At 41.2% G+C, this 23,297-nt stretch overlaps 1 protein-coding gene and 1 non-coding gene across 9 annotated transcripts in view; both read left to right on the forward strand.

Annotated features, from left to right (window-relative positions):
* Positions 1-23,297, forward strand: part of NR5A2 (nuclear receptor subfamily 5 group A member 2) — a 146,394-nt gene that overhangs the window by 17,327 nt on the left and 105,770 nt on the right. For all 8 annotated transcript variants that reach the window (XM_012459570.3, XM_012459573.3, XM_012459572.3 and 5 more), the window contains 2 exons: positions 705-846; positions 3,479-4,125. In XM_012459570.3, the coding sequence (XP_012314993.1) occupies positions 705-846; positions 3,479-4,125 (789 nt within the window). The remainder of the gene's footprint in view (positions 1-704; positions 847-3,478; positions 4,126-23,297) is intronic.
* Positions 8,838-8,940, forward strand: LOC135268249 (U6 spliceosomal RNA). The gene has a single exon (XR_010336522.1). It is a non-coding gene; the product is annotated as a U6 spliceosomal RNA (small nuclear RNA).

Raw genomic sequence — 23,297 nt, forward strand, 5'->3', positions numbered from 1 at the left:
TCCTGGTAAAGCTGTTATTATAAAGCTATACATTTTATTTTTGATTAATTCTTTTGTGTAAAATATAAGAAAAGCACATACCCTGTGTGCTATATTTGCTGTCTCTGATATATGCTTTTCCTTTCCATTAGTTTCACCTTTTTTTAAACAGTTCCTCTACGTGAATGTATTCCAGTGGAATTATGAGCATTTTCCCATTTTACTCTTTAAATTCTTTTCCTTTCAACCATCCAGTGTTGACATCTGTTGAAAAAAAAATCTGAGGCATTTTGCTTTCAGTTTTTTCCACTGGTATTTGCAATGGTTTATCACTGAAATTATATCAGACTACTTAAAAACAATGCCAGAACTTCATGAGTACCTCTATTTGGAACATGTGGGATAATAGAAAAATAGATTTAAAAAAAAACTGGTCAATATAGAGTGTATTTTTTCTGACTGTTGGGATGAAATGGTGCATAGGTAAACCTCCCCAAGATTTGACATAATTCTTCAAGAATATAACTGGTGCCAGAAATATCTCCACTATGGCCTGGCACAGTTTGGGAAGGTTGATGTTGCTGAAATGTAAAATAAACCACAGAACCACATAAGGGCTCAAATAGTGCAATGAAAGGATTTACTGGTGATTTTCTTAAAATGAAACAATGGAAAAGACTGGTGTTAGATTTATAATACGTCTCACTATTTTCTCTGTCTTATAGGGATTTTTTAAGCGAACAGTCCAAAATAATAAAAGGTACACATGTATAGAAAACCAGAACTGCCAAATTGACAAAACACAGAGAAAGCGTTGTCCTTACTGTCGTTTTCAAAAATGTCTAAGTGTTGGAATGAAGCTAGAAGGTAAGATTCTTCTAAAGACTACTGCCTATTAAAACTCTCCAAGGACATGGACTTTAAAACAACACTGTGCTTATGGCACAGTAACATTATTTTTCTAGCGTTTTAACACTACTGACAATACTGTAAGATCTTTCTATGTTTTGTCTGCAAAATAGTCTGAGTCTCATTTAAACATGGTGACATCTCCTAGGAAAAAAAATTTTAGATATTAGTTGTCTTCCCCCCCAACCCCAACCACCCCCCCACGTTTTTTTTTTTTTAGTTTGGAGAGCAGATGCATTTGACACAAAAAAAGGAAAAAGGTCAGTTTATGAAAATAAGACTAAAGCAAGCCAACTGAAAACAAAACTAATTTGTAAAACTATTGAAAGTAAAATATCTTTAAGTTTTTAAATCAAGATACCCTACGAAAAGTTTGATTTCAATTCTTTTTAAAATAGGCGAGCTTGTCGTAAGTGTTACTACTAATTTCATGATTCTTAAGCAAGACTTAAAAAAGCCTTTAATGATGAAAAGGAGTTTCTCATGTAAAGTATCATTTTTGACAATGTAGAAAAAAAATATATATATATATATATATATAAAGATAACGACTGAGGATGCAAAATAAAAAATTGAGAATCAGGAAACATAAAAAATAATGAACGATTAAATCATTAGCAAAGGTTTGACAAGAGCAAGAAAGTGCCTCCTCAGAAGCCACACTTGAACCTCGTTGAAAGAGCAGGACCTCTACTACAATGTACAGATTGGCAGGCAGCAAAGTTAATATCTGACTGCTGTAAATAATCTGTAGTTCATGGACTATTATGGTATTTTGCTGCTTTCTAGCCTCTGACCCACTGGCTTTCCATGGATTAAATATACTGCAAATAAAGCAATAACAAGGGATACATATCACCGATGGTGCCAGATTCAAGAGTGCATTTTATTTGATCGATGAGGCACAGGCTATTTTTATTTGGAGGTTTTCTGTTATATGGAATTCATACTTGATAGAAATACTAAAAAAAAATTTTGTATGAATCTGCTGAATACCTAATACATTTCTTCCGAATAGCAGTAGCCACTTTGGTTATTATGAGGACTGTTAATGTCAGTATCATTTTTAAGAGATCATGAAAGGAAATGATGCTTATTAATTTTCTCATTATCAATCACTTAACTATTTCCCAAATAGCAAACTATTGCGGTAGATGCTCACTGCAGTAAGAGACTCAGAAGATACGTAAATGTTGTGATTTTGCATGATGTCATTTGATTCCTTTTCAACAAAAACAATAAGGCTGCATTTCTTTACCTTAAAAAATTGAGCTTTCTTTCTTTTGTTTCTTTAAGCTTTTTTAATTGTAAGTCACTTGCGGTACATGCTCATGCTTCCTCAGGAGTGATATGAAACAAGTGAATATTCAATAAATTATCATCCAGAGGAAAAACTCTTTATAATCTTGTGCAATATTCTGTATACCTAGAATTCACAATAAATTTTTAATGTGATACTAATCCTAAGATAAAAAGCTCAAAAACACAACCTCCAGCAAGTTCAGTATGTCATAAGCTATCAGAGATCTCTAGTTTCTGTCTAATTGCCATTGGCCATGATGGACTTAGAGGGAACTGCTAACTAACTTATTAGTCATGGCTACAGACTAATTTCCACACACCACTGTGGCAGAAGACTCTCTTGACAGCTTCTGAAATGAATTTGTTTTAATTATGTCCAATTTTAGTTGAATTAAAAACAATAACTGGTAGGCATCTGATGTGGTCTCATCAAGTCCAGGTGAAAACAATTTTCCAAGAAGAACATGTCCCCAACCCTTTTGTAATTGCAATAAAGTAGCCAAAATGGCTTTCACGGAGGAAGGTATTTTGTGGGAAAGTATTCACAATTTAATCCAAAAATGGGTAACTCAGTTCTACACCCCTGCAGAAGAAAACCCCAAAGCAGTTTGGGTTTCCATAAAGAACTGGCATAATAGAAGCATATACTCTTAGTAGAACAACTGATACTCTTTCTTAGCAATGTGAAATACTTTTTTTTCTTTTTGGGGGGATGGAGTTTTGTTCTTGTTACCCAGGCTGGAGTGCAGTGGCGTGATCTCGGCTCACTGCAACCTCCACCTCCTGGGTTCAAGCGATTCTTCTGCCTCAGCTTCCTGAGTAGTTGGAATCACAGGCGCCCGCCACCACACCTGGCTAATTTTTTGTATTTTTAGTAGAGATAGGGTTTCATTATGTTGGCCAGGCTGCTCTCGAACTCCTGACCTCAGGCCATCCACCCACCTTGGCCTCCCAAAGTGCAGGGATTACAGGTGTGAGCCACCACTCCCAGCCTATGTGAAATATTTCTACGTCTAACAAAAATGATGAACGCTCCTCAGTCCACAAAAGGGTTAATATGTCCCTACGGAGCCAAAATATTTTTTTGATGACAACACTCCCTTGGAGGAAGGAATTCATAAATAAGGAGGACAAGGTTTTTTGGGAAATCTTTGTGGGCTATTGTAATGAAAACAGCCACTCACATACCACTTCTCCTCAATTTACAACATTTCTAAATATCTGGAGAATGCCAATAATTTGCACCTCATTTATACCTTTCCTTCCTCCCCTGCCCCACCCCCAACAGCTGTAAGGGCCGACCGAATGCGTGGAGGAAGGAATAAGTTCGGGCCAATGTACAAGAGAGACAGGGCCTTGAAGCAACAGAAAAAAGCCCTCATCCGAGCCAATGGACTTAAGCTAGAAGCCATGTCTCAGGTGATCCAAGCTATGCCCTCTGACCTGACCATTTCCTCTGCAATTCAGAACATCCATTCTGCCTCCAAAGGCCTACCTCTGAACCACGCTGCCTTGCCTCCTACAGACTACGACAGAAGTCCCTTTGTCACATCCCCCATTAGCATGACAATGCCCCCTCACGGCAGCCTGCAAGGTTACCAAACATATGGCCACTTTCCTAGCCGGGCCATCAAGTCTGAGTACCCAGACCCCTATACCAGCTCCCCCGAGTCCATAATGGGCTATTCGTATATGGATAGTTACCAGACAAGCTCTCCAGCAAGCATCCCACATCTGATACTGGAACTCTTGAAGTGTGAGCCAGATGAGCCTCAAGTCCAGGCTAAAATCATGGCCTATTTGCAGCAAGAGCAGGCTAACCGAAGCAAGCACGAAAAGCTGAGCACCTTTGGGCTTATGTGCAAAATGGCAGATCAAACTCTCTTCTCCATTGTGGAGTGGGCCAGGAGTAGTATCTTCTTCAGAGAACTTAAGGTATGTCACCAGCTATTACAACTTACAGTACCCCTTTTAAGAGAGACCTATGTTCCTAATGAATACATGTTTGGTGCTGAAAATGTGTTTTCCTTCATTTTCTACTTTGTATGATTTACAGAGTAGACATAATTTTACTACCTTGACTTCAGGACTATGAGAGCTTAACTTTATGGGGCTTTGATCCTGGGTAGCTCTTAATTGGGGGGGGATGGCATTTAACATAACTATAGGAAACTCGGGCTTTTTTTCTAAATAGTAGAACATCTGTATTCCTTTTAATTCAGATGGTTTGTGGCTTAACAAATTTCCAGTCAATGTGAAATAGCACCTCGTAAACTATTTTTCTTGAAAATTACCAAGTAAAGAGCTATATTATAATGGTGTCATCTTGAAGGTTTCTTTCAAAGGAAAAAATGCCAACATTGAGTTGTGTTTAGACTCTAAAGAATGAAAATGATACCACCAGTTAGTAGTATCAAGTAGGTATTTACTACTGTTTACCCTGACATTAGGTTGGTAAAGCGTTTGTTTTTGGAGCAGATTCCAATAGGATGTTTACTGTCATTGGATGGGGAATGGGCAAATGGTGAGTGCTAGTCTACTTGGCTTGGGTTGTAGTTCTCATAATCTATGTCTTATTGATTTCAGTGGATTGGTACATTGTAAACACAGTACTTGTTTGTATAGGGATCTGTGTTTAAATTCATAATTATTATATTTCCTGAAACTTAAGTTTGAATTAATGTGGGGAAGTTATTTAGAACTTTGGAATCTAGCAGTGACTACCAAAACACATTTGGTAGTCAGTGGTTTCATTACCATTTTAAAAGTGAGTCTTGGATTTGATTTCTGAGTATATTTTGTCACAAAATCAATTTCTTCCTTTTGCTGTCATGGGGAGAGATGCGGCTGCTGAATATCTGTGGCTTGTGATTACTTAGGACAGGAGATTGTAAAATTTTGGAGAGAAGGAAAACGCAATGCTGACTTTTAATTTCAAGAGTAACTGTTAAAAATGGTCTGTGTAAGTAGATCGTCTAGGTGCAAATGGAAAATAATGCTTTCATAGCAGTCTACATTAAGCACCGTTCTTTGTACATGGAAGCAAAAAGTTACCTGAACAGACCTAAATAAGTTGATAAAATTCCACCAGCAAGCTGTTAAGACTGTGGGCACATCCAGCTCTTTATTCCCGTGTCCTTTATTGCTACACTTAAAGACGGCTGAAGGACATCTCAGGCTGCAAAGGGCAAGCAGAATGCACTGCGTTAGCACGATTAGGCCAAATATTTTCCGAGTATGTGTTAGTGTCTGTAACCACTCTATGGTAATCAGAACATTTTTCATAAAAGCAATCACGCAAACGCTTTCCTGATATTCTTACATTCAAAACTGTGTCCTTAAGGGAATAGGTAAAGTATTTGAAAATTAAAATTAAAATCATAATTTTAGATAAGTTAAAAGGCTAAGTAAAGTAAAAAGGAAGAAGACAGACTTTTTACAATCAAATGGACTTGATCTGAACCCAGTCTTCACCACTTAATAGTTATGTCTTCATAGGCAGGTTGTTAGACTCTCTGAGCCTTGGTTTTCTCATCTGTAAATTGCATATGTGGTGTTTGTGGAGGAGTATTGAGGGCACAGATGTAACAGTACTTACATCGAGGAGGTTTTCAAAGGAAAATGAGAATATGCAGATTAAGCACCCAGTACTGGGAGTCTGGCATATGCTACATACTCAATAAAGTGGTGCTGTTTTAAATTGCTATTATCGTTTTATGAAAAATGTGTAGAGTCTAGGTAATCCTTATGTTCAGGATCAAAAACATAGAATTGTAGTCTCCTAGTTTAACACTGGCAAAAAATATTACATGTGGTATAGGGTAGTATGATCGTGTTATAATTGACATTTATTAATCAGTACTAATTAAGGACCTAAAATTGGCCAAGCGGTAAGTTGGTTGTAAGATAAAGTTGAATAAAACAACATGTTTCCTCTCAGAGTTTATAATAAGACAGTTTCATAAATAATTATTTTAAAAAATAAAGACAGCTACAGAGAATAAAAATACATTTCACAAATCAACAAGGAAAGAAATGATGCATATTATTTTCATGTAAACAAGGAAACATTACGAAGTGAACACAGCTAGCGGCAGGTAAGGCGTTAAGAAGTGCTGGGAAAATTTGCTTTTTCCACTGTTCCTCTCTTTTCCTTCCTCTGCAGATAAATTTTACGGTGAGCTTCTTCATATTAGCATGAGGTTAAATATTTGGCTAAAACATAAATATCTTTAAGAACGGGGCGTAGGAAAGCATTGGAGTCATTTATGCTGTTGTTTAATGCATTTATCAGTCTTTCATGAGAATAGGAGAAGGGAAAAGGGACAAACACGAGAGCCATCTACAAGGGGTGGGAGATGTTCCCAGAAGAGAAAGATAATTTTGATCCACTTCACAGTTTGCCTTGGGCTTACATTGAACAGGATTGATTCAAGTATTTTTTAGTGAACAAAGAGTAGGATTCAGAAGAACTTAAAGATGTTTCAGTAGAGACTGTGAGGTGACTATTTACATTCAGAAAACTTCCTTTTCCTTTCGTTTATAAATTTACTTTGTCAGAAAGCAAACCAAATCATTTGAAGCCAGCTTTGAGACATCTCTAGGGCTATGGCTTTTAAATTGTTTAACCATGACCTGCAGTAGGAAATGTATTTTACAATGAGACATAGTGTATCAAACACATCACAGGGGCACATGCACACACAGATACACAAACACACAGACACATACACACAACTAAACTAAAGTTTGAACCAGTCGCAGTGGCTCACGCCTGTAATCCTAGCACTTTGGGAGGCCGAGGTGGGTGGATCACCTGAGGTCAGGAGTTCAAGACCAGCCTGGTCATCATGGTGAAACCCCATCTTTATTTAAAAAAAATAAAAAAATAAACTTGAAGTTTGGCCAGATAGTACATAATTTACAAGCCATGCACTCTGATATTTTCTATCTATTCTACTTTAATCTAATTTATTTTATGTTTTTTAAAAAGGTTCTATTCATGACTCACTAAATTGATTTCAGGGCCCATTAATGAGGCATGATCTGCAATTCAGGAAACATTGCTGCTCTAGAGGAGGTTTTGTCGGCCATCCATTGGCATTGCCTGCCTGCTACCACTAAGGACAATAACTCTGAAAAAAGGTCTCTTCCTCCTGGCATCCTTGAAACCTACAGCCTGAGTCCCCACCCTGTCTTTCTGTAAAGGTTGTAATTTTAAAATATCATTTGGGAAGATAAATGCTCTTCTTTATTCAATTTGATTTTAATTATTTTTGTAGAGACAGGGGTCTCACTGTGTTGTCCAGGCTAGTCTCAAACTACCGGGCTCAAGCAGTCCTCCTGCCTTGACCTCCCAAAGTGCTGGGATTACAGACAGGAGCCATTGTGCCTAGTTCATTTATTAAATAAGTGTTCTTTTCTTGATAACTTCACAGCAAATTACCCATCAAGTGATATACTTATTGGACAGATTTTTCATACCTCTAAAACCCAAAGACGAAAAGTCACATATTTGCTCCTAATTAGGCAATTTGAAATGACCTCTTGCTCACCCTCTCAGGCAAGTTACATTCTCTATCATGTAGGAAAAAAAAAGAGAATACAGATTGTATTTGTTTACTAGTTAAGGGAACAGAAGGGCCAGGAAATTTGGTGGGTTGTTTTGTTTTTCTCTACATCTACAAGGTACAAGAAACGGTATTCTGGTTTTCATTCAAAATACTGGAATGGAAAAGAAGAAATTACAACTCCCCAACTCTCATAGAAACCATGGAAGTTCAGAGCTGGAAGATGAAAGAGAAAGGGCTAGAAGACTCATATAAGTGAGCTGCTTTGTTTTTTCAACACACTTGTAAAGGACAATTCTGGTCTTCATCCAAAATGGCCTGAGAAAGATGAAATTAATACTCTGAAACTTGTAGCTTTTGCAACAGCAGATATGCATCAGAAGATACTCATTGCCTAGAAATCACAAGGTTTTTCAGAGCCAGAAGGGATGATAGAGATCATTTGACCCCACCTCTTTTTACAGATGAACAAACTGAGGCAGAAGGGAATGTAATTTACCCAACGTTATACAGGTACTGAATGGCAGAACGGGGACTGGTAGATTCAGGTTCAAAGAAACAGTCCTCTTGTGCACATCCCTCATCCCCTCCAGCACGCACGCGATCACACACACACACACACGAGACAATGTAACCTTTGACTCCAAAAAATACAGTCCTTTGCCAGTGAAGCTAAAGCAAATCTCTAGGTTATCAGAAGTCCATCACTACCATCCAATTACCAAATCACTAATAATCAGTGAGACAGATTTTCCCTGAGTCCAGATAACCCCCTGGGAGTGAATGAGTCACTTTAAAAAGCTACAGTAATTCTTTCAAGCCACTGGGGTATCATTCAGTACAGTGGATTCAGCACTTCGGGGCCTTGGAAGAGTTTCTGAAGCATTCTCCAGTGCCTCACCCTCTGTGGATAGTTTACTCTCCGGGAGAATCTGGTTCAGAGGGCATGTGGGTTGTGATCTGCAGTTACAGTGGCTAAAGTGGCGATGATATCCTGTGCTCTGCTAGAGGCTGGGCATGGTCAGCATGGGGTTCTTGCTCTGTATGCTTGTTGAGATAGCAGAAGGAGAATGCAGGGTGCTCACTTTGGCGCATATACATTAAAATTGGAAAGCTACAGAGATTAGCACAGCCCCTGCACAAAGATAACACACACATTCATGAAACTGTCCATAAAAAAAAGAGAGCACAAGATTGTAATCGGGTGATAGGTGAGCCACTAATTATAAAATTTTCTGATCTTTAAACCAAATCTGTTAAGTGACCTGTAGTCTTAACTATTTCCTTGTGTTTTTAGAAATTAAGGGCTAATTCGAGACTTTTGCATTCTGCTGAAAGAGCTGTCCTTGTGAGTCAAGAAGATTGGCTTTTTTTTTCAGTGATTTTTTTTTTCCACCGGTGTCTTGAATATCTCACAAACACAAGAGCAGTGAGAAAATAATTCCCACTTCGTTAAACAACTAATGAATCTGGAGGATCTATTTGATCTTCTAATGAGACCAGATGTCTTAAGAGAATTCTGGGAATGGATATATAAGAACTTCCCCTCGATGAATGATTCTGATACATGTACGTATTTAAAAAAATCTAAATTAATCCTGACTGAAACTCCCAACTAGCGTTTCTGTGGAAAATAGGTCTCAGAGACTCGGGGAGTTTGTGCCAAAGGAATTTAGTCATGTTGAAGTCGGTTTTTAAGTGTAGCTTTATCTAAAGGGAGGGCACAAGGGGAGGAGCAAACCTTCTTTTTTCTCTAGCTGGTGATGGAAGCTATCTGAGCAGTTATTTATTTATTTTTAACATTCTAGATCCTTTTTCCTACATCACTGTTACCTTTTCCAATACAGGCCTGTAATCTCAGACTTTATTGAATCTGCTCCAATTTTAAGCTATATTCTTTACTAAATTTATTTAGCCCTACTTTTTTTTCTCTAAAAAATTTTTTTTATTATTTATTTATTTTTTGAGATGAAGTCTCTCTCTGTTGCCCAGGCTGGAGTGCAGTGGCGGGATCTCAGCTCACTGTAACCTTGACCTTGTGGCCTCAAGCCATCTTCCCACTTTAGCCTCCTGAGTAGCTGGGATCACAGGCACGTGCAACCACCCTGGCTAATTTTTTATTTTTTTGCGGAGATGGGGCCTGTTGCCCAGGCTAGTCTTGAACTCCTGGGTTCAAGCAATCCTCCCACCTTGGCCTCCCAAAGCGCTGGAATTATAGGCATAAGCCACCGTGCCTGGCAGCTCTGCTTTTCTGTGGGAGAGAATGAGAAACAGAGAGAGGATCCTGCTCAGGGTCTACCGCATTGACTTGCCATATGGCTTTCCTTTGCCTTCTCCTGGGAGTTGGGGTCGGGAATCATGGGGTCTCACCCCAGCATCCCTCAGTGCCATGTGATGTCACACAGCTATAGCAACTTTACTTACCTTTGTTTTCACTTCTCTGGATGCAAAGTGGCTAATCTGGGAAGCACAAGGATGGCAGAAAGAAAAGAAACATTAAAGTTTGTTTTCCAATCAGAATTTGATCTCAAGGCACATTAAGCCATCTATTGCCAGTTCTCCTACTCATCAAAAAGGTGCCAGAATGAAATAAATGTAACCTGCATAGGTTTACAAGGAAATGATAAAGCTGGTTTTTCTTCCACTGAAGGTGGATACGAAAGTGTTACGTCTTTGTGAATTTGGAGAGAATGTTGGAATCAGCAGGTTTGATTCATGGTCTCTAAGGTCTCTTCAGGTGTTAAGCGTCGGTTTCTATATCTTTTTCCAGGCAGACCTGAAACAGAAGGCTTGGGTGTGGCTGATAGTGTTGGGTGAGAATTTATGCTATTCCCGCCTGCCTTGCTTATATACTTATATTGCATGTGTGTCTGTTGTAGACTCAGAAAGCCATTATCTTTCTTCTTGTTTTCATCTGAGCTTTCTTTTGCTCACAATTCACTGAAAGAATCAGCTCTTCTCAGTCAGTGCCTGTTTGTGCTATGGCCAGTTCATGGTGGGCAGTGGAACATGCCCGCTTACTGTAGAGATGTATATTGTTCTTCACAGGGATATCTTGAAAGTACATCAGTCACCTCAAAACTCCAATGCACTAGTTACTTCTACCAAGGTGTAATTCACACTCCCTAAAATTTACTCTTTTTAGGGTACAAATAATAGAACAGCTGTTCTTCACTTTAAAATTCTGCCATGTCCCTTTGTAATAAACTCCTCCCACCACCCCAGTCCCTGCCAATTCTGATCTGTTTTTGTCTTTAGAGTTTTTTGTTGTTGTTGTTGCTTTTAAAAAGAAGTAAATTTGCTTTACTCATTGAGTGTACGTTTACAAACTGTAGACTCAGTTTAAACTCCCTGAAGCTTGGTTTCAGCCTAGTTGAGCACTAATAGTTTCCATGCAGACATATCCTCCATGGGGCAGTGGGATATTTGGTAAGACAGTAGTGATGATCATAACTTCACACTGGGTCTGCTTGTTCACATGCCTGATGAGCTTCCTGTTCATATTAACCTTTATGTTATCTGCTGGAACCATGGGGAGAACATGAGAATTGCAAGGCACACCCAAGAAATCCATGTTTAACTAGCTTAGCCATCGCCAGCTGTCTGAATCTGAATAGTGAGAGCAGGCCCACACTGCTACTGCATACCTGACTGCCTCATTCTGTGCCTCTCCAGTTAGATGTATCCTGTTTTTGCAAACCGAGGCTTAAGCCTCTGCAGCCAACAGTAAGCCTTTGTTCCTGTTCTGATGAGGATGGACTGAATTATTTTGTATTCAGTTTCCTACGATAGCCTCCTCTAATTACACACTCACAAAAATAATGAACTTACATGTCTTTGGGTCAATTTATGAAAAACCACTCTCTCTTCAGTAAAAAGTAATACAAGTCCTTTAAGACCTGTTGGAAAATGGTACAGATGTGAGCATTTTCCTTGCTCTGCTCAAGGTGATTTGGTAAAGGAGAAGAGAAGTGACTTTTCTTGGGTACCCACTAAGCACCTGCTCTCGGGCTAGGTGCTTTCAGGCCATTTTCTGGTTTGATCTTAAGGACAATCCTGTGATGTGAGCATAGTGTATGGTCATTTGGTCAGAGAGTGAGAGTAAAAGACCATCGCTCTCATATAACATGTTCTCTGGACAGGATACATCCATCAGTCATAATGACCAATAGAGATGTCAAGTTAATCGATTTGTAAAAGTTTGCTAAATCTTTTTTTTTTTTTTTTTTTTTGAGACAGGGTGTCATTCTGTCACCCAGGCTGGAGTGCAGTGGCGTAATCATGGCTCACTGTAGCTTCTGCCCCCCAGGTTCAAGCGATCCTTTACCTCTCAGTCTCCCAAGTAGCTGGGACTACAGGCACACACCGCATCATACCTGGCTAATGTTCATATATTTTTGTGGAGACAGGGTTTTGCCATGTTGCACAGCCTGGATTGTTTTCTTGAGAGACTAGATCTCGCTTAGGCTGGAGTGCAGTGCACATCATAGTTCATTGCAACCTCGAACTCCTAGGTTCAAGTGTTCCTCTCACCTCAGCCTCCCAAGTCAACTTTTTTTTTTTTTTTTTTTTTTTGAGACGGAGTTTCGCTCTTGTTACCGAGGCTGGAGTGCAATGGCGCGATCTCGGCTCACCGCAACCTCCGCCTCCTGGGTTCAGGCAATTCTCCTGCCTCAGCCTCCTGAGTAGCTGGGATTACAGGCACGCGCCCCCATGCCCAGCTAATTTTTTGTATTTTTAGTAGAGACGAGGTTTCACCATGTTGATCAGGATGGTCTCGATCTCTTGACCTCGTGATCCACTCGCCTCGGACTCCCAAAGTGCTGGGATTACAGGCGTGAGCCACCGTGCCCGACGTCAACTCAGTTTTTAACTAACCACTCCTTTTCATCGAATAATTTGTTAGTACCAGTAAAATTAACCAAGGCAATTGAATGAGTTTGTGGGGTGGGGAGATGAGTGGAATGAGAGAGATGGGAGAAAGAAACAAAAAATGAGGGGAATAAAAACCTCAGGAGGGAATCTACCCCAAGGCCCAGGGTTACATAAACAGCTGAGGGCTGACCGAACATTCAAGGTCAGCGGAAAACACTTGCATTTTTCCCTTTACTGTAGAATTTGAATAATACAGATGATAATAATAATGGCTGCCATTTATTGAGCTATGACTCAGGCAATTACTAAGTGTGTTATGGCTAGGTGCAGTGGCTCATGCCTGTAATCCCAGCACTTTTAGAGTCTGAAGCAGAAGGATCGCTTCAGGGCAGGAGATCACTGGGAAACACACTGAGACTCTGTCTCTACCAAAAAAAAAAAAGTGTTTTACATGTGTTATCTCATTTAATTTTTTTTTTGAGACGGAATCGTACTCTGTCACCCAAGCAATCTTGGCTCACTGCAACCTCTGCCTCCCAGGTTCAATTGATTCTCCTGCCTCAGCCTCCCGAGTAGCTGGGATTACAGGCATGTCATTTTGTATTACTACTAAAAATACAAAAATTAGCTGGGCGTGGTGGCGCACGCCTGTAGTCCCAGCTACTCGGGAGGCTGAGGCAGGAGAATTGCTTGAACCCAGGAGGTGGAGGTTGCAGTGAGCCGAGATCATGCCATTGCACTCCAGCCTGGTGCCTGACGATGGAGCAAGACTCTGTCTAAAAAAAAAAAAAAAAAAATGTATATGAAAGTTCTTTGTAAATAGTAAACTACTTTGTAATTGTACCTTTTTTGTTTGTTTGTTTGTCTGAGACAGAGTCTTACTCTGTCGCCCAGGCTGAAGCACAGTGGCGCAATCTTGGCTTACGGCAACCGCCGCCTCCTGGGTTCAAGCAATTTGCCTGCCTCAGCCTCCCAAGTAGTTGGGATTACAGATGTGCACCATCACGCCCAGTTAATTTTTGTATTTTTAGTAGAGATGGGGTTTCACCATGTTGGCTAGGCTGGTCTCGAACCCCTGACCTCAGGGTGATCTGCCCACCTTGGCCTCCCAAAGTGCTGGGATTACAGGCATGAGCCACTGTGCCTGGCTGTAATTGTACTTTTTAATAAAGTACTTTATTTTACAAAGAACTTCCATAAACATTTTTCTGGTCCCCGTCTCTGTCTTTCATTTTGGGAGCACGGATGTAACTGGCCTATCATCAATGTTCAGTAGTGTTGGTTTTTAAAGTCTACAGCAGAACCACCTCCTGTGAATTGACTATCACATGTCTAGACGCCCTGTTTATAGCATGTTTTACCTGAAAGAGTAGGACATATAAATCACTTTATAATTGATAATTGCCATTATCAGTGTGCTCACCTCTGTATCATTTTCCAACAAGTCTTAAAGGACTTGTATTAGGACAGTCCTGTGATGTGAGCACAGTGCATGGTCATTTGGTCAGAGAGTGGGAGTAAAAGAACATTGCTGGGCCGTGCGCGGTGGCTCAAGCCTGTAATCCCAGCACTTTGGGAGGCCGAGGCGGGTGGATCACGAGGTCAAGAAATCGAGACCATCCTGGTCAACATGGTGAAACCCCGTCTCTACTGAAAATACAAAAAATTAGCTGGGCATGGTGGCGCATGCCTGTAATCTCAGCTACTCAGGAGGCTGAGACAGAAGAATTGCCTGAACCCAGGAGGCGGAGGTGGCGGTGAGCCGAGATCGCGCCATTGCACTCCAGCCTGGGTAACAAGAGCGAAACTCCGTCTCAAAAAAAAAAGAACATCGCTCTCATATAACATGTTTTCTGTAGAGGATACATCCATTATTCATAATGTACCATTTTCCAACAGGTCTTAAAGGACTTGTATTATTTTTTACTGAAGAGCGTGGTTTTTCATAAGTTTACCCAAAGATATGTACATTTGTTATTTTTTTTTTTTGTTAGAGGAGGCCATCGTAGGAAACTGAATATAAAATAACTAAATACGGTCCCATCAGAACAGGAACAGGGTCTTGCTGTTGGTTGCAGAGACTTAAGCCTCATTTTGCAAAACCAGGCTCTATATAATTGGAAGGGCACAGAATGAGGCAGTCAGGTATGCAGTAGCAGCGTGCACCTCCCCAGCTTGTGAAGGCGAACCACCTCCTCTAACCTTCCAGTGCTCAGCACCCGTTCCTACTGAACAATTGGTAAATGTGATTTTGTCAGCTTGTCTGCCTAGAAGTAGTCACACGCTTGTTTGCTGAGAATCATTACGGTCCCTGCTTATTCCAATACTTACGCTTCCTCAGCAGGGCACACAGATTGCTCACAGATCTTTTTTTTTTTTGGAGACGGAGTTTCGCTCTTGTTACCCAGGCTGGAGTGCAATGGCGCGATCTCGGCTCACCGCAACCTCCGCCTCCTGGGTTCAGGCAATTCTCCTGCCTCAGCTTCCTGAGTAGCTGGGATTACAGGCGCCACCATGCCCAGCTAATTTTTGTATTTTTAGTAGAGACGGGGTTTCACCATGTTGACCAGGATGGTCTCGATCTCTTGATCTCGTGATCCACCTGCCTCAGCCTCCCAAAGTGCTGGGATTACAGGCGTGAGCCACCGCGCCCGGCCCTGCTCACAGAGCTTATGGAAAGGCTGCCAGTGTTCGTTCCTCAGTGTTGGGGAGGTAGAGCCCACTGAGCCTGACCCCCGTTCCCTGTCTGCACACTGTCATACAAAGTCACAGAATGGGTTAAAAAAACTACACACAGAACATGGCTCGTGTGTGACGTCCCTTAACGCACTTTCGAAGGACTTTGCCTTCTGAACCTATAAAGTAAAATAGATCTTTTTTATTTTCCCAGCTAAATAAAGAATGATTTTGCTCTGACTTGTTCTTCTACAGCTTGGGAAGTAGATCATACAGATATCTTTGCGAGTTCAACATCCATTTGCAGAATGGCTGCATGGAAATTGGGCATTTACACTATTCTTCATGTTAAAGACATTAACATGTAACCCAGGAAAACCACCCGCAGGCAAGAACAACAAAAACGACATAAACTATGTCACTTAACCCAGCAGCGAGGTATTTCTTGAATGTCCGATACTTAAACCTAACTCCCCTCTGCACCTGTGTCCTCTCCACATCGCAGGCTAAAATCAGGGTGCCCTGGATGGCTCCAAGGGGGTGAGGGGACACTAACCTTGTACATCATTTTCTTTATCTTCTCCTCTCTTCTCCTTGTCTACTTTTCTTCTGTCTCAATTCATTTTTTCTTTTCTTACGTCATTTACTTTTTCCTTCCCCTTTTACGCCTCAGGAAGCACCCTTAGGCATTACCTTGTCCTCAGCTGCATCTGCATTTACCCTTCAGGTAAAATGTGGTTGAGCAAGGAAGGCAACTCATTGCCTACAAGTCTGAGGATGGGTGGAGCAGGTAGGAGAAACAGTTAAATAGACCCCAGAAATAAGCTGCAGGTAACGATAATAAGATTTCTGCCTGGCCTTTCACTGTGCCAGGTGACTTCTATACAGTGGCATTTTCCAAGGGTGGGTGCAGAGGGAGTAGCTGGTCAACTTGGATGGGTATAGGCAAGAGAGAATACTGAGGCCACAGGCTTAGCAAGGTGAGTATGCGTGGATCTCACGAAGTCAACGCAAAAGCAACTTGAAAATTCCCTGCTTTTCAAATAGGTGTAAGGATTTCTGGCCATGACAAGGCTGTTTTTCTTCGGTCTTTCAGCCATGTCTCTACACAGTTCCACAAATGGTCACTAGTGTCTTCCTCACCTTTAACTTCCTCCTTGGAAATAATTTTCACATGCTGTGTTTTTGACCGACCAGGGCCAAGTCTATGAATTCTTCACGTATTGTGTCCTGGGAAGGAACAGCCAAAAGCTTTGACAAGAAAAATTAAGAAATGCTGCTGATTATTTCTCTCTCAGAAAACTAACAGAAAACCACATTATTTTGAATTTTTGGAAACGTCACTCGTATTGCATATTCGAGATTAACTTTTTTTTTTTTTGAGATGGAGTTTCTCTCTTGTTGCCCAGGTTGGAGTGCAGCGGTGCGATCTCGGCTCACTGCAACCTCCACCTCCCGAGTTCAAGCAATTCTGCTTCGGCCTCCTGAGTAGCTGGGATTACAGGCATGCACCACCACACCTGGCTAATTTTGTGTTTTTAGTAGAGATGGGGTTTCTCCATGTTGGTCAGGCTGGTCTCGAACTCCCAACCTCAGGTGATTCACCCACCTCGGCCTCCCAAAGGGCTGGGATTACAGGCGTGAGCCACCGCATGGCCCAGGATTAACTTTACAATCAAACTTGATCCAACTTCTAATTCTCTAAGAGTACATTTTCTTTACATGACACACGGAATAATTGGCCAATAGTCTGTCCTTTATTGTGCAATAAGAGCCTAGCAAAGGTGGAATGCAACCTGAGATCTTAAGGTCCTGGTCTCTGTCTTTCATTTTGGGAGTGTGGATGTAACTGGCCTGTCATCGATGGTTTAGTAGTGCTCGTTATTAAAGTCTACAACAGAACTACCTCTTATGAATTGACTATCACGTGTCTAAACGCCCTGTTTTTAGCATGTTTTACCTGAGAGAGCAGTATAATCGTTTAAATTAAAAACATTTTTATGGGAATGAACCATGGTAGACACTGGTTACAGTTGAATTAATGTGCTCAGGACTTAAAGGATGGAAACAGATTTCTCAATGGTAAAGGCAATATGTAGACATCTTTGCTCTACTTTGAAGCAACGTTCCATAGGTATTGTCAATAATCTGAAAATTTTCAGAATAATTTTTTTTTTCTGTTTTTTTGAGATGGAGTCTCGCTCTGTACCCCAGGCTGGAGCATGATCTTGGCTCACTGCAACCTCTACCTCCCAGGTCCCCGTTCAAGAAATTGTCCTACCTCAGCCTCTCAAGTAGCTGGGATCACAGGCACAAGCCACCATGCCCAGCTAATTTTTGTATTTTTTAGTAGAGATGGGGTTTCACCATGTTGGCCAGTCTGGTCTTGGACTCCTGATCCTTGTGATCTTCCTGCCTCATCCTCCCAAAGTGCTGAGATTACAGGCGTGAGCCACCGCGCCCGGCCAGAATAAGTTTTAATTGGCTTCTTAATTAGTGTTCCTTATTTTTGTATAGGCACACGCATATTCCAATTTGCTAGAAAGTAATTACCTGCATGCACAAGTTTGGGGTCCCAAATAATTCTCCCTGGCAGATTGAGTGTGTGTGTGTGTGTGTGTGTGTATCACAGTGTTTTAAGTACATATCCTGTTTTCAGACATATTCTCTGAAATGTTGGCTCATTCTAAGACCTGTTGTTTAATTTTGACCACTGTATCCTGTGGACCTTGCTACAAATGCTTCTTTACCACACACACATCAACACAGTTGTATGCCTTTTTGATCTAAAGTTGTGATGAATAAGAGGCTTTACTTGTCGCCTAATTTAAAAAAAACTTACTGAATATTACATTTCCCCTTATAAAATAATGATATAGATTAGTGTTTGTGCAGAAGTGTTGGCAACGGAATTCTTCAGAAGTTTTCCTTTGGGTGATGAAAAGCTGTTACATTATTTTGACTAGCTAATCAAACGTAATTGGGGAGCTTGAAATGCCTTAGATTTTCCTTGTACAGTTATCAAAGCAGGAAATGTAACTCGCGGAGCTGATGAAAGGCATCTCTCATGGTATTCTTTCAATTATAGATCTTACAGAGCAAATGAAAGAAAAGATCTACTGCTAAAAACTCAGAGGCTTGAAATGCCCCTTAATGTTAACTGCTGTATTAGCTAGTTAACACATTATTATGTACTTTAATTGATTCTTGCTCCAGCTTTGGAGAAAAAACTTGTGGATCTGTTTGGCACGTAAATTAAGGTGGGGGAAGATACCTGAGTGCAGGGACAGCAATATTGCTATTAACACTCTGTTCAAATAACATCAGATATCTGCAGTGAAAACAATGGCCCTGGTTCACTTTTATGAGGAATAGTGTTTTAAAAGCATATATATATATGTATATTTTGAGACAGAGTCTTACTCTGTCACCCAGGCTAGAGTGCAGTGGCACAATCTTGGCTCTCTGCAACCTCTGCCTCCCGGGTTCAAGCAATTCTCCTGCCTCAGCCTCCAAAGTATTATAGGCATGTGCCACCACGCCTGGCTAATTTTGTATTTTTAGTAGAGATGGGGTTTCACCATGTTGGTCAGGCTGGTCTTGAACTCCTGACCTCATGATCTGCAAACCTCAGCCTCCTCAAGTGCTGGGATTACAGGCGTGAGCCACAGCGCTTGGCATAAAAGCATCAATATATTGCACTCATCTGTTGGTATTCCTGCTTATGAGCATTATTGAAGGAGTTTTATTTGACCATTGAGAATTGCTTTTGTGATTTTATCAGTGAAATGTTACAATCTAGTAAATATAACTTCATTCCAGTCATATTTGGAAGGGTCCAACTGAAATTTTTAGCTTTTGAAAGGATCAAAACACATTACACCTGCATTTTGCTGGGTGTAGTGTTTTTCTTTATCGTTGAATCACATTCTTAAAGCTGCCCCTAAAACACATTAGCCATAAATGGGTAGTACTGACCTAGGATCAGGCCAGATTGAGATTTTATTCACGTATTCATTTATACACTCACACATTCATCAAACATTTATCACATTCATACTGTGTGTCAATCCTTAGGCTAAACTGCTGGAGATAAGACAGAAGCAAGTGCTGTAATCCCAGCACTTTGAGAGGCCAAGGCAGGAGGATCACCTGAGGTCAAGAGTTTGAGACCAGCCTGGCCGAAAAGGAGAAACCCCATCTCAACTAAAAATACAAAAAGTAGCTGGCTGTAGTGGTTCATGCCTGTAATCCCAGCTGCTTGGGAGTTTGAGGCAGGAGAACTGCTTGAACCTGGGAGGTGGAGGTTACAGTGAGCTGAGATCTCACCATTGCACTCCAGCCTGGGCGACAGAGCAAGACTCCATCTCAAAAAAAAAAAAAAAAGACAGAAGCCGTCTTCACTTTACATGTTAAGTCTCCATGGCAGTTTTCTCGATTAAAGTAGATCCCTTCCTGACATTGATGCAGCACTAAACACAATGGCAAACTCTGACCCTGAAATCTTGTTCAAGTACTTGGTTATGACAGCACACAAATGACTCTAGCTGTGTTTACGGCAATGTTTAAGATTATGGTTGAACTGGAAAGTACAACTTAATTCTCATAGACAACAGGTGGCAGTGGTGGGGGTGGGGGGGTCAGGGAGACATCAGTAGCAGATAACAGCTCATGTAAAAATGCAGAGGTATTGGCATTGCACTTTTTGGAAACTTCAAGTAATTCCTGTGGTTGGAAGGTTGAGGGTGGGGAAGGGGTGAAAGGTAAAGCTGGACAGGTTATTTACATGTGGTTCTTATATGGATTTTATTCAAGGCAAATGGGAGCCACTGGAAAAACTTGAGCATGGGGGCGCCAGAAAAAAATGTACCAGGGAGGCCAGGGGTGGTGGCTCGAGCCTGTAATCCCAGCACTTTGGGAGACCGAGGTGGGTGGATCACAAGGTAAGGAGTTCAAGACCATCCTGGCCAAGGTGGTGAAACTCCATCTCTACTAAAAATATAAAAATTAGCCAGGTGCGACGGCGGGCGCCTGTACTCCCAGCTACTCAGGAGGCTGAGATAGGAGAATTGCTTGAACCCAGGGGGCGGAGGTTACAGTGAGCTGAGATCATACTACTGCACTCTAGCCTGGGTGACAGAGCAAGACTCTAACTCAGAAAAAAGAAAAGAAAAGAAAATGTACCAGGGACATATGCCTGCCACATAATGTCACAATTTCAGTTCTGGCATAGGATTTTCTTTAATTGCCAACATTTAGCTTAAAGTGCATTTCAATGTTGTTTTGTTCCTAATTTACTGTCTAACTTCATTGCTGTTGTCGTAAAGGAGGTGGCATCTTTTATGTGCTTATTTTTGTTATTGTCTCCTAAATCCTGGTTATTGGTAACATGTATTTGAGGTCTTGGTCCTTGTTTCATATTTAATTTAAACAAATGTAATGTTTTAAATTTTATTTATTTCTTGTAGATGTGGGGCCTAGCTATGTTGCCGAGGCTGGTCTCAAACTCCTAGGGTGAAGCAATTCTGCCACAGCCTCCCAAAGTGCTGGGGTTATACAGGCATGAGACATCATGCCCAGCCTTCAAATTTCTTCAGTATAACATTCTTTTTACCAGAAAGTCTATTTATTTATTTAATTTATTTTATTATTTTGAGACGGAGTTTAGCTCTTATTGCCCAGGCTGGAGTGCAATAGTGCAATCTTGGCTCACCGCAACCTCTGCCTCCCAGGTTCAGGCAATCCTCCTGCCTCAGCCTCTCAAGTAGCTGGATTACAGGCATGTGCCACCATGTCTGGCCAATTCTGTATTTTTAGTAGATCAGGGTTTCTCTGTGTTGGTCAGGCTGGTCTCGAACTCCAGACCTCAGGTGATCCGCCTGCCTTGACCCCCAGAAGTGCTGGGATTACAGGCATGAGCCTCCATACCCAGAGTCACCCGGTTTCTTTTAATTTTTAAATTTTTTTTTAAATGTTTTTGAGACAGAGCCTCACTCTGTCACCCAGGCTGGAGTGCAGTGGTGCTCCATGAAATCCTGAGATAGAAACTAGCTTAGTATTTTCCAAAAAATGAAGAAAGGTCACTGCACCTAGAAACCAGTGATTGTGGGGGAAATATGGCTCTAGAAAATGTCAAAGAGTTTGACAAGGTCCAGCCCATGGAGGGCTTGGATTTTATTGTTTGGAATAGGAAGCTGTAAGAGGATTTTAAGCAGTGGAGTGATTTCATCGAATTCTCATTAGAAAAATTATTGCACTGGCTGCAGATGGGAAAAAAGTTGAAGGGAAGCAAGAGAGGAAACAGGAGAGATGGAGCGACAGTGGCTTAGATCAGGGCATGAGAATGGAGATGGAGGAGAAGCTGATGGACCCAAAATATACATTGAGGTAAAGCTGATAGAATTTGCCCAAAGGACTTTGAGAGAAGATGAGGCAGGTAAGACTCAGGTTTTTGGCTTAAGCCATTCGGAGCCACTTGTGGAGAAGGGTAACCATAATATTTAGGGGCAAATCCTGCACATGTTCTAAAACTTCCCTGAATAAATAGATCCGGGTGCCAGAGCCAGTTCTCAGATGTCACCTTTGGGAACTATTCATTTATTGTAATCCTTATTTTTATTCAAGAAGGCACAGCTAAACCACCCCACACAGATATAAATTCAAGCTCTTCCCAAAGATTTCTCAGGGGTGGGGATCCTCTCCCTACATGTTTCCTGCCATCTATTAAATTTATTTATTTATTTTATTTTTATTTTGTTGTTGTTGTTGTTGTTTGTTCATTTTTGAGACCGAGTTTCGCTCTTGTTGCCCAGGCTGGAGTGCTATGGCGAGATCTCGGCTCGCCGCAACTTCTGCCTCCCGGGTTCAAGCACTTCTCCTGCCTCAGCCTTCCTAGAGTAGCTGGGATTACAGGCATGCACAACCACGCCCGGCTAATTTTTTTGTATTTTTAGTAGAGACGGGTTTCTCCATGTTGGCCAGGCTGGTCTAGAATTCCTGACCTCAGGTGATCCGCCTGCCTCGGCCTCCCTAAATGCTGAGATTACAAGTGTAAGCCACCACACCCGCTCCCTGCCATCTATTTTAAAGTCTTTTATGTACAACTTAAATCCGTCCTTCTGCACCACGTGTCATTCCCTGTGGGCCTGTCAATAGAGATGGAACATGTGGCTACCCTTGACTTCATCATAACCTTTTACATGATGACTTGCTGAATTGCAGCTATGTAAAAACCTAAAAAATTTAGACATTAGGGAATCTAAATTTATTTCAGTAATTAAGACAGAGGGGTCTAATTAAGACTGGTCATCTATCTATGCAGCCATAAAAAAGAATGAGATCATGTCTTTTGCAGAAACATGGATGGAGCTGGAGGCCATTATCCTTGGCAAACAAATGCAGGGACAGAAAACCAAATACTTGGTATTCTCACTTATAAGTGGGAGCTGGCCGGGTCCGGTGGCTCACGCCTGTAATCCCAGCACTTTGGGAGGCTGAGGTGGGCGGATCACCTGAGGCCGGGAGTTCGAGACCAGCCTGACCAACATGGAGAAACCCCATCTCTACTAAAAATACAAAATTAGCCGGGCATGCTGGCGCATGCCTGTAATCCCAGATACTCAGGAAGCTGAAGTAGGAGAATCACCTGAACCTGGGAGGCAGAGGTTGTAGTGAGCCAAGATTGTGCCGTTGCACTCAAGCCTGGACGATGAGAACGAAAATCCTTCTCAGAAAAAGTAAGTGGGAACTAAATGATGAGAATTCATGAACACAAAGAAGGGAACAGCAGACACTGGAATTTGCTTGTAGGTGGAGGGTGGGAGGAGGGAGAGAACAAAAAAAAGTAACTACTGGGTGCTGGACTTAATACCTGGGTGATAAAATAATCTGTACAACAGACCCCCATGACATGAGCTCACCTAGGTAACAAACTTTCCCATGTACCCCTGAGCCTAAAATAAATATTTTAAAACACACAAAAAAGAC

This window comes from Aotus nancymaae, unplaced genomic scaffold (genome assembly GCF_030222135.1).
Source record: "Aotus nancymaae isolate 86718 unplaced genomic scaffold, 86718_ANA_hifiasm-v0.15.2.pri h1tg000039l, whole genome shotgun sequence".
Classification (NCBI taxonomy): Eukaryota; Metazoa; Chordata; class Mammalia; order Primates; family Aotidae; genus Aotus; species Aotus nancymaae.